The 16,443-nt window shown below is 42.2% G+C and overlaps 1 protein-coding gene across 3 annotated transcripts in view; it reads right to left on the bottom strand.

Moving 5' to 3' along the window:
• Positions 1–264: 264 nt before the first annotated feature.
• The window catches only part of si:ch211-194b1.1 (protein Wiz), a 38,649-nt gene continuing 22,470 nt past the window's right edge, over positions 265–16,443 (bottom strand). For all 3 annotated transcript variants that reach the window (XM_041976926.1, XM_041976935.1, XM_041976943.1), the window contains 10 exons: positions 15,211–15,627; positions 13,467–13,589; positions 12,519–13,076; positions 11,974–12,426; positions 11,353–11,859; positions 10,675–11,244; positions 10,376–10,587; positions 5,082–5,331; positions 3,470–3,635; positions 265–3,049 (listed from right to left, as the gene is read on the bottom strand). In XM_041976926.1, the coding sequence (XP_041832860.1) occupies positions 2,713–3,049; positions 3,470–3,635; positions 5,082–5,331; positions 10,376–10,587; positions 10,675–11,244; positions 11,353–11,859; positions 11,974–12,426; positions 12,519–13,076; positions 13,467–13,589; positions 15,211–15,627 (3,593 nt within the window). In that variant the 3' untranslated portion in view covers positions 265–2,712. The remainder of the gene's footprint in view (positions 3,050–3,469; positions 3,636–5,081; positions 5,332–10,375; positions 10,588–10,674; positions 11,245–11,352; positions 11,860–11,973; positions 12,427–12,518; positions 13,077–13,466; positions 13,590–15,210; positions 15,628–16,443) is intronic.

The raw sequence follows: 16,443 nt of genomic DNA, 5'->3' as shown, positions 1-16,443 counted from the left end.
CCAGATTTCTAATATAAAAATGCAGGCAATGACAGAGTTTGAGGACCAGATTTCCAATGTAAAAATGCAGGCAATGACAGAGTCTGAGGACCAGATTTCTAATGTAAAAATGCAGGCAATGACAGAGTCTGAGGACCAGATTTCCAATGTAAAAATGCAGGCAATGACAGAGTCTGAGGACCAGATTTCTAATGTAAAAATGCAGGCAATGACACAGTCTGAGGACCAGATTTCCAATGTAAAAATGCAGGCAATGACACAGTCTGAAATTGAAATCACATTTATTGTTTGTTCTGTAGTTGATTCACTTAAAACTTAACCCTTTGTGTACAGTACAGTTCATTCCTCAACTGCATCTTTTTCCTTTTAATGTTATTGTCATTTCACTGTATTTTTAACACACTCACACATACACACACGCACACACTCACATACAAAAAAACAGCAATTTGCACCAGCTGAGGCTCCAGTTCACATCTCACACATCAATGCAGCCACAAGAGGCAACAGCCTCTAATATCCCATGAATGCAGAGAGGGATGATCTTATTTCACCTTGTAAAGTTGTCCCCCTACAGGCCTACTTGTTTTTTTTTTTCTTTAGGGGTCTTTTTTATACCAGGATTTCCTTATTATGTTAAAATATTTCCCTCGCGTTCAGTCACTTGCCACTCTCACCAGCACCAAAGTTTCAGCTTGGAGAAGCTAACAGATAAAATGAAAAGATTCACCTAGCAGGACTGCAAATACAGAAATGCACAGAGCGATTAAAAATACATAGCATCAAATGCCAAAATCAAATCACCATAGAGGAATTAAGATCACTTATTTCTTAACTACCTTGCTAACAGAACTGCCGATAGCTCTATCAGCACCAGCAGTCGAAGTATATGTAGTTATATAGTAAGTATCTATGCTCCATGAAATGGACTGGGGGTGTTGTTTGGATTGAACAGTCATGTTTCAAGCTCGGGCAACACTGGAACAAACTTTATAAGGTTTCCTACATGGACCCTTTGTTTAATGCTTCACTTCTAGGTGGATATGAACGCACAGATGTAACAAATAATAATAATAAAATAAAGAAACAGCCCAGACTTGATCCCAGGAGGTCAGATGTGTTTCTGTATTTGGACTGAGGGCTTACAGTTCTCAGGAGCCCTGCTTGAACTGAAGTTTGGTTTGTCTTCATGATTAATTGGAATAATAATTAATAATCTAGCATGAGGCCGGTTCAGGAGCCTGGGTCTTAAAGTTGAGGGATCTCCATGTGGATTCAGATTGCAGCTTGTTCGTTCCGTCGTAGCTTTGCAGAGTCCCCCCCCTCCACCTCCCCATCAGGTCCAATGTAAACAGATTTACAGAGGCAAAACATGGGAGTAAACAGACTCTTTGGCACATCCTAACATGGTGACGGATGCATTTAAGTCCTGACTGGACTGCAACAGAGCTAAGGAGGCATCTTTCAATCAAGCAGGTTAACTTCAGTTAAAAAAAAAAAAGAAAGTGGGAGACAAAATTGCAAACACATTTGTTATGTATGTACAAAAACATACCAACTAAACACACACACACACACACACTCATACTGCATACTGCTGAACTATTATTTCCAAACATTCCTAAGTTATATTTTTTAAATGATCTAACTTTTACCACATTCAGATGCAAAACAATAAATAAATTATTTGGGTTACATTGAAAAGAAAAGGCAGGAAGAAAATGGCAACACCGTGAATGGAACTGTGTAAGCATGAGAGCCGTGGCCCCAATTCTCAAAATCTCAAAGCTTATAAAAAAAAAAGCAACTACGCCTTCAACACGACAGCAGCGCTACCTGCTGAAAAACAACGTCACGCCACGTAAAAACCATCAATGGCATCAAAGTACTGGACCATACAAAGGATTGCGTATGAATGTGTGCATAATAAGGAATGAGTAGGTGCTTCGAGCTACATTCAAGCTAAATGTATATTTGGAGGGGGGACAGTGTTGCGTTATAAAGTTAACTTGAGGGATTTTCCCTTCTTGGGTGTGCTTCCACTTCTCCAATCGGAATTAGTTGGCATCAAGTCCACGTTAACGCCGTTTAAATGGGCATCCCATTAAGTGCTGAGTGACAACTTTAAAAGTGCCTTTTACCACATGTTTATAGTCTCAACCACAAGACTAGCATGATTAGATCAGTCAGGACCTTTTTAAGTAAGAGGCTGAAGCCAAACCAACCTGTGTCTTGATAAAAAAAAGGTCAAAGTCTTGAAGGTTTTAGTAGTGCGCTGTTCATAAGGGGGAAAGGTTGGGGAGAAGTGTAGTAGACAGGAGTGGGGGGAGTGGGTTTAGGTTTTATAAAGGGTTGCATCATCCCCCAAATCTCCCAGTGAATGGGAGAGGTACAGTAACACCTGGACATTCAATATAAACAAGGCAAAAACAAAACATTTGTTCATTTCTTCTCATAACCTTGGACAGCTCCCATAATCACCCATCTCCGATCCACAAATAAGCCAGGGGAGCTTCGTTCCCATGGTAACAGAACTTCGTAACAGTCTCGAGCTGCTTCAAAGGTGCTTGGGGGCTCAGAGGGCTCTTTGGAGGGAAAATGCTCCTCCTGAACACTTCGTGAAGGCCAAAGGAAAGAAAAGGGGAGGCTGGATAATAACTGGATAAAGATGAAAAAAGGTGATGACAGTCGCTGATGGCGGTGGAGTTAAGCTTACGCCGTCTGGGTGGGGAGAGGAATGGAAGTTGGAATCAGGGAGGGCTGCTCCTCTGAGACTTTTACAATCTCCGCGGCAGTTATGGCAGGAGCACACTCGGCCAGAGGTGTCGGGGAGCGGCTGTTGGGGGCTGTGGAGCGAGTCGGGGTGGAGGTGGTTCTGGAGGTAGAGGTGGAGGCCGGGGCAGAGTTGTGAATCAGGGCTTGGTCGTCAGCGGTGGCTGCTTTGGCGGGCGCAGCCTTGTCGTAGTTCATCTTGAGGATGTGCTGCTGGAGGTGTCTGATCCAGTCCTCCTGCACCGACAGCGGGCCATGGAACTCCACCTCACAGAACCTGGTGCAGACAAAAAAAATCTAAACGTTTGAGCTGGAAATGACACCAAAATGACTGCAACATAAAATGTCACACAAAGACGTAGCGTACAATCTGATGCTATTAAGTCGGCGTTTCCCTTGGGGAAAAGCTGATCCCGTCAAACATTTATACTGCAGTTACATCAGAGCTTAAGCTCTCCTTTATGTTGCTTAAAAATCCCAAATGGTTCCTGTTTCTCAATATGCCGCATTAGCAACCAAAAGTAAAGAGCTCCCTAGCAGGCTGTGGGGGAAGGGACTGCTTCTAGAGGATTATAAGACTATTTAAATTTAGACAGTTCTATTAATGATACAGTCTTAACATTTCTAGTAGTAGGAGGCCTGAACCTTTTTCCTTGAGCCTTCTTAGATGACGCCCCAGTATCCAAGTTTAACTCACCGGCACTTCAGGGTGTAGACCTTCCCCACGAGTTTGACCAGTGGGTAGGAGGGTGGCTTGGGCACCAGGGCGGGGACGGTGCCTGTGCGTGGAGGTTTAGGCGTGCCACTGTCCCTCTCTGTTCCATCTGGGAATGACGGGTGCTTTAAGGGTCGACGCTCAAAACCTTGGCGAGAGGAGGCCATATAAGGTGTTGGTGCAAAGCAAAGCTATAGCTTCAGCTGGAGGGAATTCAGTTAGTGAAAACTGCAAGGCTAAATTTGGACAAAGGCTATCGATTATGTTTAATGTTAAAACATGACACCTTCCTCCAGTTTTCTAATAATCCTCAAAGACACTATATAAAAAGAAACAACACAAGTCAACATTGTCAACTTTCTCAGCTCATGTCAGATGGAAACATGAAATAAAAACCATTTGAAAGCTTCGACCTTTGAATAAAATGACTTGTATAGAGTGCTAATGGCACATCAGGCTATAACAAACACTGCATCCATTCAAAGAAAAATATGCAGACACATATAGCATCCTGTCCTAATGCGTGAATGAGTTACAGCATGTTACTGTAGCTCTCTTCTGAACATTTTTCCCGATGAAAAGGTTCAGTTTCTGCATTTGTTTCTTTTAAAAAAAAAAAAACAGACTAAATTTGTGTTATAACCTTGTCACTAAAAGTAAGGAAACCTGTTATTTGGCTGATTATTTCTGCCTTTTAATAATACCAACAGATGTTGTATTATACATCTTTGAAAAGCCTGATTACTCCCCTTTACAACGAGGTATAACCTGTAAGGATTATGCTTCTGTGAAATGGGAAACACCGCTAAACGTGTGCGCTGTGCCCCCCAAAAATGTGCCAAAATCCCATTGGTATTAACTTATTTCAAGTTTCAAGTGCTGCCATGTGTATGTCAGTCACAAATGTACTACTGGCACCTGATTGGTACTAAATTGACAGATATATCACCTAAAGTGTATTACTGTGGGAGAGTTTAATCACAAAATCCACCAAGAAACTCGAAACAAGACTGAATACCAACAGAAGAATATTGCAGGGGATTGTGGCACATTTTTTGGCAACACTACCCACGTTTACCTGTGTTGCTCATTTAACAAAAACACCATCCTCACAAGTTATATCTTAAAGTAAAGGTGGCTGATCAGATTGTGCCAAGTTACTCGCTGCAGTTCAACAACAACAACTGAAGCCATTTCCATACATGCATTTGACTACTTGCTATATTTGAGTGCATACATTTTAAATTAAATTCAAATTTAACATGATTACAATCTTTTACAGTTACCAGCATGATTACAACTGATCGAACATTAACAAATTTCATACCCTTCATTCATTGCTATTAATCATTTGAAAGGCTGCATGTCATTTTAGTAAAATACTGTATTTAATTTCAAAACTACAACCCACATCACAGCAAAAATGCAGCTAAGCAACCTTTTAAAAATAAATTAATTTGTAGTGGTTCAACTTTAAGAGTAAATGAAATGTTCAATCAAAAGTTAAATTAACAAGACCAAAATCGCTGAAGTAGATGTAATTTGTGGAGGTGTATTTATTCAGATACACACAGCATGCTGTATCCCTGCATACCTCTGGGCAGGCGGACATTCAGCTCACTGCGAGCCACCTGTGCTTGAAGTGGGAGGCCGCCACCGAGCCGTGAGAAACTGGGACTGCTGCGACCCGGCCTGATGGGAGCCGCATGTAAACTGGTACCAGCTTCGTCCTCGGTGGTCTTGGAAGAGCCCTGGCTGACCTCGCGGCTCAGCGGCCGCACCAGGCTTACAGCCAAAGAAGAAGACCACTGAGTGGAAGAGGAGGAGGAAGAAGAGTGGGCCTTCTGCAATGAGATTGGGAAGATATGATCAGAATCTGCTGATGCAGAGCGAGACGCAAATTGCTAGAGGATGAACAATGAGTGATACTGTCTGTTTAAATAAAGACTGACATGTCTTGATGTAAACACAGGGCTTCATAGTTATGCTGAAAAGACTAAACTTGACTGTCTCAAGATATTTTACAACAATGAAAGCTGATTTCTTTGGTTAATATGAAGCTGTAACCAGCTAATTGTTAGCTTAGCCTAACTTAAAATAAAAAAAATCAATAAAGATAGCCTGGTTTTGTGGACTCAGCAACCAGTTCCACAAGTATGCTAATTTAATAGCTCAAATAAAATTATTATTGTGGAAAATACGTAATGCCAATATTTTAAGGGTGATTATATGTGGTAAAATATAAATGAAAAAGGTTAATTTATTAACTTCTTATTTTAAAGTTAGCCAAACAGCAGCTAGCTTTAGCCTTTTATGAGAATGGTTTCAATCTTAGTGAATAATAGAATAAATAAAAGTGTAAATATTCTCTTCCGTAATCCGTAATAAGTCTAGTAATGGGAATGGTTAATGGTGGATAGTGAAGATAGACCACAGTGTGCTCTGTGTCTCAAAATATCAGCATCTGACAGTACGAAGCCAAACAAGTTACAACATCACTTGGGGACTTCTCATCCTGAACACAAAGAAAAGCCTGTTGACAACTTTAGAAATAAACTACTCAATTGTCATAAATAGCAGATTGTTTTACTAAAGCAGCATCCATCACATGGAAAGCTCAACTCGCCTGAAGAAGTTTGCAGAGTTTCCTGGTTTAAACGCCTCATACTGTAGCAGAGAAATTCATCATTCCCTTACTGCCACCAACATGGTTTTAACCATAATTAATGAAGTAGCAGCCAATGAACTAAAGACTATTTTGTGGCACATTTCTTCATATGTTTCTTTGTAAGCATTGGGGTTCATGTGATGGTGGGATTCAGGGGGATAATACATTATTTTTGTCGATGAAAAGGGTGCACTGCAGAAAAAGTTTGGGAACCGCTGTCATTGAGGAAGACTATATTGTTTGGAAGAGGATAAGCAAGAGTTATGTGTAAATGTTTTTACAACACTTGCCAAATTAAATATTTTAAGTCAAACACCAGCTGTGATCTACTTTGAAACAGACATGCTCACCAGGTGCTGGAGTACGTATAGGTGTCTGCTGCTGGAAAAAAAAACTATCTGGCATATTAACTCCTTAAAGGTAGCTAAGTTAAGCTAAGTAGTAGGGTGGCTGGATTAATTAGCTTCTTTGTTTTCCAAGAAAAAAAGATGAAAATAAAGAAACTAAGCACAAAAAGTAATTATTTCTTTGTTGTAACAAGACTTATACCATAGATTGCTGGAAAGCCAGTTTATTTCCATTTTAATCCCACAGCAGTGTGGGACCAAGCTGGTGATCAGCATAGAGATGAGGTACCAGGATGCTGTGGCTGTGTATGGTCCTTCTACTGAGGCCCCGGATTGTTAAATGAATAAAGTGTTGAACTGTCAATATTGTATATTCAGCATTTAATCATTCAGTTCAATAAACAACACCAAACAAGAGCCAATAGCAGAATAGGCTGTTTGGCATTTGCAAAAAAGATTTGGCAAGTTTGCCATGGGCACCACCCACATACTAAACTCTCCGGCTCATCCCACAAATGTATTTCCCTTAAAAATGTGTCTCCTTTTGAAAAGAAAAATAAAAAGGCTCTCAAACGGTGTTAAGAATAATTGCCAAGAAGCATTGTTATAACAAAGAAATAATTAACCAAACCCGTTTTTGTACTGTCTGTGCCAATTTACAATTCCCTTGATGAAAAAGAAAAACAGTAAATAAAAACTGCCTCTCCTCAAATGTTAATAAATTATTCAGTCTGAGGTTTTAAAAAAAACAGTCGAGAGCACTGATGAGGAACTGTTTAGGTCAGAAACAAGATCTGGAGCACTTAACTTTAGATAAAACGGAGTTTATGCTGGGCTAAAAGGGCAAACTAAACATTGCACATTTTACTAAATGGCAGCAAATCTCAAGAATGTCACACAGGACATACACACACACACAATGATAAGAGGCTGGCTTTTGCAACAGGACAATGAGCCCTAGCAGACCTCAAAATCCACCATGATTTAGAGGCACAAGCAGAAGCTTTTAGAGAGTCCTTCAAAATCCCCCTGACCCAAATATCATAGAAAATCTGACATGCAGAGTATGCAGCACAGCCAAAAATGTCTCAGAATGAAAATCTAAACAGACAAACTGGATAGAAAAAAATACATCCTAAATTGGTGTTATTATGTTGCATGGTGTCCAAACCTCAACAAATACTATTTAGCAGTTTTATCTACAACTGTAAAAATAAAACAATGTACTAACATAAAGAGAGACACTATTTTTTTTACATGTTTGCTGTAGGGTTTTCATTTACTTCATTTCACTTCAGAAATCAAACCATGGGTCATGATAATTACTGACCCATTTTTCTGCAACAACGATGTGTACTACCTAATCAGTTCTATAATTTGCTGCTTTAATAGCTGAAAGAGCAGATAATCATGGCGACTGGTGTTTGTGCTTTACATATGTCTACAAAGCAATCATGTGTGGGTGTGTCAAAACTGCATTTTTGCATCCAAAAACAGCATAAAGGCTCGGTGGCACTATTATGATGCACATTTTAAATTACATAAACTTATCGTGTTTGACATGATTCAGTAACAAAATAATAAGCTGATGTTCATGGAACACAGTCAGCTAGTTGTCCTCATCTCCACTACAAACATCTACCTTATGAAGTAAAGACAATGCTATTCTATACGAATTTACAACAGCCAGCAAAAAGCAGCCAGAAGCTGAGACGCGTGAAAAAGGAACAAAGAAAATTGCATGCCTCATAAATTAAATGTGAACAAGTCACAGAGGTTTTTAGCCTTTACCCCACAATTAACTGAAGCTGAGCTCCCCCCTCTACTGTTAACATGTGAATTTATCATTCCTATTAATAGAGGCGACATCATACGCTTCCCAGCATAGTTCCACCCAACCTCACCCTGAACAGATGTCTGATCAGCTAGAAACAAACACCAGTGAGGCTGCGAGAGGCTTTAAGCTCTGTGGTTTATGCATACATCTTCATAACCTGAAATGATCTTCAAATGTATCCCTGTTTACTGGTCTCAAACTCTTTTTTTATTATTAATGTACATTAATGCTTACACTGGTAAATATAGTTTACTATGAACTGTATTCAACTACTTATAATTGGGCTGAAACAAAAAAAGGCTCAAATAATTAGTCTACTGAGGACAATCAAAGGCATAATAAGGATTATATTGATCATTTAATCATTTGTTTAAAAAAAATGCTAGACATCACTGTAAACTGATTTGGGTTTGAACTGAACAAGGCAATTGAACTGCCTTATGGCATGTTATTCATATGATTGATTAATTAATCTGCTGATTATCTCCTCAAGAAAAAAATGTCAACTAGCTAGAGCACAATAATTTTTTAAGGCTGTTAAATCTTAAAATGCAATGTGCAGGCGTGCACGTATATGTGTATTCTACTTTTGTTAAGAGAGGGAACTTTACTAAGAGATAGGGAAACTGGACAGTAAAAATCTTCTGTTTTTAATGCAAATGTTTATCTTTAATTTTCCGATTTGATATATCTTTTGGCTCTAGCTCAGACATCTCTGAAATTGTTAACTAATATGTGAGTAATATAAAACTAATATGTGAAACTGAACCTTACAGTACAGTGAAAAGCATTAGCTAGTGTTAACAACTGTTAGCTAAAATTAGCGATTGTTAGCTAAATGCCCACTGGTTTGCGTCCAACAACTAATTTCTCTCTGATAATAGATATTTCAACTAAACCTTGCCCATTGTTTTATGTTTTGACATTTTTTTAGCTTAAAAATATGACTGGTCTATTAGCTTTTTAGCTTCTGAAATCTATTGTGGATCCACATTTCTTACTTTCAAAGTCAGCCTAGCTAAACTAACCTAACTAAAGAAGTGTAATAAAATAAAATAAAATAACACAAAAGTAACTCCAATATTATTGTTAAACATATATAAACAAATTTTCCATAAATCTAGTTGATGGTAAGTACTTTTATATTTAAATCGCCAAGGCTGCTCTTTTGTTGTATTTTAAATCAAAGCTAACAATTGTCTATTGTTTATTGACAAATCAGTCAGTGGTTTATTATTTCTAATCATACAATCTATAAATATTTAGTCCTTAAATTCAGACCTCAAGCTTAAAACCCAGTGTTTAATTTGGTTTACCGCTGGGATAAGAAAAAAATCCTTAACAAAACAAATTACAAGGACATTTAAAAGGTAATCTGCTCTGTATGTGTGTCACATCACAGCTCAGGGAAAAGGTGTGACAGTGACGCAAATGCGCCAGAAACTAATCCAGAAGAGGGGGAAAAAAGAGAGAAAAAAAAACCATACATTTTCTTCCATCAACAGCTTGCCATAATTTATCTGAAGATGAAACATAAGCTGCCAGGCAGCCTGGTTACTATGGCAACTATCAAGTCAATAGCCGACTTGTTCTGGCATCTGTCCCCACAGTGATTTTTACTGAGTGTAAAAGACATAGGATCTACAATAAGGCTCGAAGCTGCGAGACAACACGTCTGAAGCTTTCCAAGACACAAAATGTCTGTCATGCCACCAGCTGAGGCCTCGTTAGATCTCAAAGCATGACGCCTATTCACAGGCACTGTGAAGAGAGCAGGGATGCCAAAAAAAAGTAGCTCAGTGGGCTCAATTCTTTTAATGTATAATTGTTTAGCCTTTGCAGGAGGCACACATTCTTCTGCTGATAGCTTCCTTTTTTGTGAGCAAATAAAGCCCATTCACATCAGTAACAGGATTTGATAGTCAGAGGCCTTATATTGAATCCATGCAGTTCCTTCCATTCAGAAAAAACACACACACACACTGATCTGAGAAACTACTCTGTTGTGCATTACCAACAACCGACAGACTCCTCACCTTCTTAAGCCCAGAGCGGTTACCCTGCATGTAGCTACGGTGCATCTCCAACACCCTCTGTGGCCTGCTGCGCATCCAAGCGCTAAGCGTCTCAATAGGCGATCCATTTACAGACCACTCAGTTACACCAAACTGTCTCAGGTGGGCTCGCGCATGGCTGGCTAAAGCCTTTCGATTCTCAAAGTAGAAGCCACAAAGCTCGCAACTGGGGTCTGAAAAACACAGGGTAGAAGTAAATGGAGGAACTTCATTACAGATTAATGACCAGGATGAGATGGGATTTAGCCGCTACAACTCACCCTGGTGTCCAGGCTTGTCCGGGGACGGTTTTCTTTTGAGGGAGAAGTCTTGTGGAAGGGGTGAGAAAGCCTTAAGCCGATGCGGTGATGAGTGGACAGTCTCCACTGACTTGGCCTCCTCTGATAAAGGCCTCTTCCCCAGAGGGGACATCCTGAAAAACTTCCCTGCAGATGGGATTGCAGAAGATCTACCCAAGCCCTGCTTCTGGTACTTTGACCCTGGCTGCAGCAAACTGAGTGGAGATTTACGAAATTTGGAGGACTGGTAACCCAAAACACCCAAACCCTCTGAGCTTCTGGCACCACTGACACTTTCCCATGAGGGACTGTTAGCTACTTGGCTCGACTCTTTCTTCACTCCATGGTCTGAATGAGAAGAGCCCCCTATCCCTCTCTTGTGCATGACTTCCCTCAGGGTGTCGATGGGCGAGCCGTTGACAGACCACTCCGTAATGCCCATTTGACGTAGATGGGAGCGTGCGTGGCTCGAGAGGCCTTTACGATTCTCAAAATATTCCCCACAGAACTCACAACGGATGTCTCGCGTGGGCTCCACCTCATGGGCCATCGCTAAAGAAACAGGGTGGTAAGAGAAACTGTATTATAACACAGACCTAATTTATTTATTATTTCTTTTTTTTTCTATGATTTATCAGGGAATAACAGTACTCAAAATACCCAAGTTAAGGGGAAACATATTGTCAGAGCTGCTCCAGCCAGAGTTGAGAGACTCGGTGGAAAAACCTCCAGATCTCCCCACCGTTGCCGGAGCAGTGACCTCCAGTTGCACCGGCTCAGGTTTCAGCTTCAGAATCAGGCCACTCGAAGACGACGGAGGAGCCGGGCTGGATTTGGACAGTACAGAATGAGGAGGACTGGAGGGACGAGCGAAGGCGAAGGGTAGGCGGCCCAAACAGGTAGCCGAGGGAGACGTGGAAGGCGACAGAGGAGAACGAGGGGGTCCTGGAGAGGATGAAGGTGGAGTTTTGAGGGGTTTTAGAGGAAGGGCGCAAGGCAGACCCCGCCTTGTGATGACTTCCCGCAGGGTGTCGATCGGGGAACCGTTGACGGACCACTCGGTAATGCCCATCTGGCGCAGGTGGGAGCGGGCATGGCTTGAAAGTCCCTTGCGGTTCTCAAAGTACTCACCGCAGAATTCACAGCCTATTTCCTTTGGAGGTTCATCTAAGAAATCAGAAGTAAAAGAACTTATTAAAATTGTATTAAAAAGGAAAAAAGATACCTAAACTTTCCTGATACATTCTGTTTTAGCTCAACGATTTATCACTTTTCACTCACTGTGTGGAAGGGCCATAAGTTCCCCACTACTGAGTCGGAAGACCTGCATGGAAGAGGCCTTGAGACGCTTGGGAGGTGGGCCAGATAAAGACGAGGCAGAGGAAGAGGTAGATTTGGATGTTGACCCACCCCCAGCTGCGGTCACCTTGTAGAGGAGCAACGAAGAAGAAGAGGAGGCGAGAGTCAGCAGCGCTTGCTTTGGGGAAGGAAGCGTTGTGGTGAGGTCCCGTGGTTCCGTGTGGCTGTCAAGCTGCAACGTACTGGCTTTATGCTTGAAGTCATCAGTATCAATGAGCTGGTTCAGGAGGTCAATGGGAGAGCCTTTGGACTCGGAGTACTCCACGCCAAAGTGTCGCAGATGGGCTCGCGCGTGGCTGGATAAACCTTTTCGGGTCTCAAACCAGGCGCCACACAGCTGACAAACAATGTCCTTATTGGGGTCTACTTCTAGTGCTGAAAATGGAAAGAAAACCGCTGAACTGAGAAACAGAAGAAAAATTAACAGCTAGCAGATTTAAGGTTTAAGCCTAAAGAATGACACTTACTGAGGTTGAGAGGAGCATCGCTCTCCTGTGGTGCCCAGAGGGGTTTGGCTGTTGCGATGGTGGATGTGGCCGAGAGGTTGGGGGTCAAACTTTTTATTCCCCCAGCCTTGTGCTCCGGGGAGCGCAAGGGGGAAGACACAGGCAGTAGAGAGGAAATGGGGGCTTTCTTCACTACCGAGGAAGGGGAGCCAGAGTGTGATAGAGCTGGAGAGGCACCGGAAGAAGACGTGGACGTAGGGGAGGAAGAGGATGGTGGGACTGCTTTTGGTGCTTTGGCCAGGATGGAGAGAGGGATAGGCTTTTCGTCTAAGTCCATGTCGTCTTGCTCCTCATGTTTAAGGGGAGCAGACGGGGAGTGGTTGAGCGGCTCCAGATGCGATGAGCTTATTTTTCCGTCTACGTCACGCTCCTTAGAGATTTGATAGAGGAGGTTGATGGGCGCCCCGCTGCTCTCCGAGACGGTGATGCCCAGCTGGCGCAGGTGAGAGCGGGCGTGGCTGGAGAGTCCACGCCTGCTCTCAAACTCAGAGTCGCACACCTCACACTTCAAGTCGTTCACTGCAAAACAGAGAAAAAAAAGCAGCTATTTAGACATCCAAGAAAAACTTGAGAATGCCAAATACATAGCTGCAGGTTACAGATCCTGATCCTGGGTATGTCAACAACAGCAGGTGGTGAAGGTTTGTCTGCAGGTCGAAGACATCCCATAAGACAGTCACCCCACTTCACCTTGTTGCCTTGAATTCTCTGGTTACACTGACACAGAAGTGTTCTCCTTTATAAGATCCTAACATTTTGTCTGCCTCTCCTTCTGGGCAACCTACTTTGTTGTAGTGTCGCCACACTTCAACAGTGACCTAAGGTCAGTTTCACAAAGCCGAAGCCGAAGCAAATCCAATTCACGGTCAACACTCTAGGGTCAGCATCCCCCCACAATTTCTCTCTCACCCTTATCGTCTGCATCCTCCTCGGGAAAAAGACTGTCAGCATTCCCGCTGGAGTTCAAACCGTCCAGAGCTGAAAGCTGCAGATCATCCTCATCTTCTTCCTCGGCTGCTTCCTCTTCATCACCTAACAAGAAAAAAAGACATAAAAGGTAAAACTACAAGCTAATAAATAAGTCAGCTTTGTGAAGCATTTAATAAAGAGTCGCCCTGTGAGCTCATTGCCTGCAATTTCTCAGTCCGTGTAGCAGCAGCACATTATAACATCTTCTGTTAGGAAATGCACAAAAATATCATAATTAATCACTCCAAAAAAATGTGAAAAAAATAAATAGCTACTGTGTTAAACAAACATTGCAGCCTTGGTTCCCCGCAGTCAACCATTCCTGGGACAAAAGTGCCTTTTTCTGCGACAAATCGCTAAATCAAAAGAGACGTGGAGACAGACAATGCTTTTTGTCTGGTGGGCGGCTCTGCGCTTGTCAGTTCATCTCCTGACTGTAAAAGAGAGGCGATGTGACACCTCGGAGCGCAGCGTTATAACACCATTTATTATAATGGAGACTATATCTAATAGTGAACCTAGTATTTACAGTCTATTAAATGGGGGAAAAAACAGAGTTTGACTTTGTATCCAGAGAAAGCAGCGAAGCGAGCCGACACTTGCAAGTAAAAAGTAACACTTCCGATTACACTTGGTTAATCCATATAAGTTGCAACAAGATGACCGATCACCGCCACTTTTTGGTCCGTAAAGTGTTAGTGTTTCCCTCCCTCGCGCGCTGTGTCACACAGTTTATTTCAAAACATGCATGTTTCCACTTTGAGAGCACAGCGTGTCCTCTATACAAAATCAAAGCGGAGTAAAAATGGCGAGGATTGGGCAACTGGAGGTAATTTTTACAGACCCTGCGGTGCTGGAAACGATGGACGTCATTCGAGACGCGTGCGTGACATTTTTTTAAAGCTTACAAACTGTTAACATTTTTTTTAAACTGCGAAAACAGAACAACCCCCCCTCCCTCCACAAACCTCTTCGAAACAGTAACAATGACCCGCTTTATGAGCTCCTGGCAGGCATGTCAAGGGCTACCTGCGCGACATTGATTTTTCCTTTCACGTTTTAACGTGCCCTCACGCGATTAGTTTTTTTTTTTTTTTTTTTTTATGGCTGTTGTCTGACTAGAATGTGACAGAGAATATGCGGAGCGCGAGACGTGCAGTGCGACGTCGCCGTTGTGATTCAAACGGAGGGGGGAGGGGGGCACGCGGTGCTCGGGAATCACAGCGCGCGGTTACTCACCGGTCCGCAGTGCATCGGACTCCCGGCTGCTGAAGCCAGACCGTTTTTCTGCTATTGTTTGGGTCTGCGGGTAGGTGGAAGCAGCCATTTTGCCCCCATATGCACCGCCAAGCTAAGGCGTGACCAATCGAGCGGTGGAGGCGGAGGTGGGGATAAATGCACCGGAGTGTCACATCAACCGTAGGCATCAAGGGACGCTCTTTTTCTCTCTTTACTCTCTTTAACACGCACATACATACAAAACCATCTCTTGTTGAGGATAATTTTCTGTGAACACTTCACATCTTATTCATGTTTTTACATAAATTTCTTCCTGTTTTTAACATTTCTAATGATCTTCAAGACTCTTATCATTGTAGAGTGCTAAGTTAAACTCCAAACACTGACAGGCTCACCAGATAAGACAAACACACAACCAGTCACTTTGCAAATAAGGAAAACTTACCTTCATCCTCATCTTCTTCCTTCTTCCAGCCTTGATGCGATACCGAAGCCAATTTATCAGATTCCGAAGCAGACACAGGCCTTTCACTTGTCTCCCCCTCCAGCTTTACCTCTATAATTCCTTCCTCCTCTGAATCTTTCTCCTCTTCATCCTCACCCTCCTCCTCCTCATCATCCTCCTCTTCCTCCAGAGAACTGCCAGGACTCTTGGGAGGAGCTGTGGGAATTACCAGGTCCGGCCTGCTGGAGAAGAGTTCCCTCAAAATGTGGATCGGCGAGATTGTGACATCCCAGTTCGTGATGCCGAAGTCACGGAGGTGGGCTCGAGCATGGCTGGACAGGCCGGCCCGGGTGTCAAAGCCGGCGCTGCAGAACTCGCAGTGCATCACGCTGAAGGTGTCTGGGTCAAAGTTGGCAACTAGGGAGAGAAGAGGCAACGCAGGTGGAAGTTTAGCAAAGTGATGCCGCTGTAAAAACGTACCAGTCGTGGGCAATTTAATTTAGCTGGAGATGCAGACAAAGATCCACTGGTCTGTCCCAGGTACTGTAAGACTGATTGCCAAGAAACTTGGTGCACTTATTGGTCCCAGAGGATGAGTTATCCCTAAATTCAAAGCAGATTTAGATCCCCATCCCCCAGAATTCCCCCAATAAAACAGAGCTGTGTGAGAGATGGTTTCTATGCTTAATTAACAGGTAATACAATAAAAATAAATAAAAGTTTAAACATCAAAACACTACATGGGCAATAGTTGGCATTTCTAATAATCCCCTTCAGACCTGGAATTTGCATAGATTTCAGTGTTCCAAGCACTACTGAACAGCTCAAGCATAATTTCTGACTAATAATCCCTTTTCATCTGTTTCAGTCTGCATGGGTACTAGAACCAAATACGCTTCGGTCCAAGTTATTCTGCATGTAAGATTTCAGTTAATTAAGCATTCAGCTTTTAGTTTTTCTGTTAGGAGAAACAACACAAGCTGGTTTGTTTGTTGGGAAGGAATCTTTTCATAGATTTTTTCATAAAAGCTTTGTTTTTATGCATTAACTGTTAAAATAGTTACCACTTAAAATTTTAATGAAATATTTAAATGAACTGAACACAGAAAACAACAAAGAAAGTCCTTTTTCCCCACACACTTGTAAGTTAAATCCAGCACTCCTACTCACCTGTACCACTACACTCACTGTCTTCTAAGAGTCTGCACCCCTTTCTTCTCATAATGGTACAGT

Source organism: Melanotaenia boesemani, chromosome 2 (assembly GCF_017639745.1).
Source record: "Melanotaenia boesemani isolate fMelBoe1 chromosome 2, fMelBoe1.pri, whole genome shotgun sequence".
Lineage (NCBI taxonomy): Eukaryota > Metazoa > Chordata > Actinopteri > Atheriniformes > Melanotaeniidae > Melanotaenia > Melanotaenia boesemani.
Note: the sequence above shows the minus strand (reverse complement) of the source record. Positions and strands in the feature narration are given on the sequence as shown.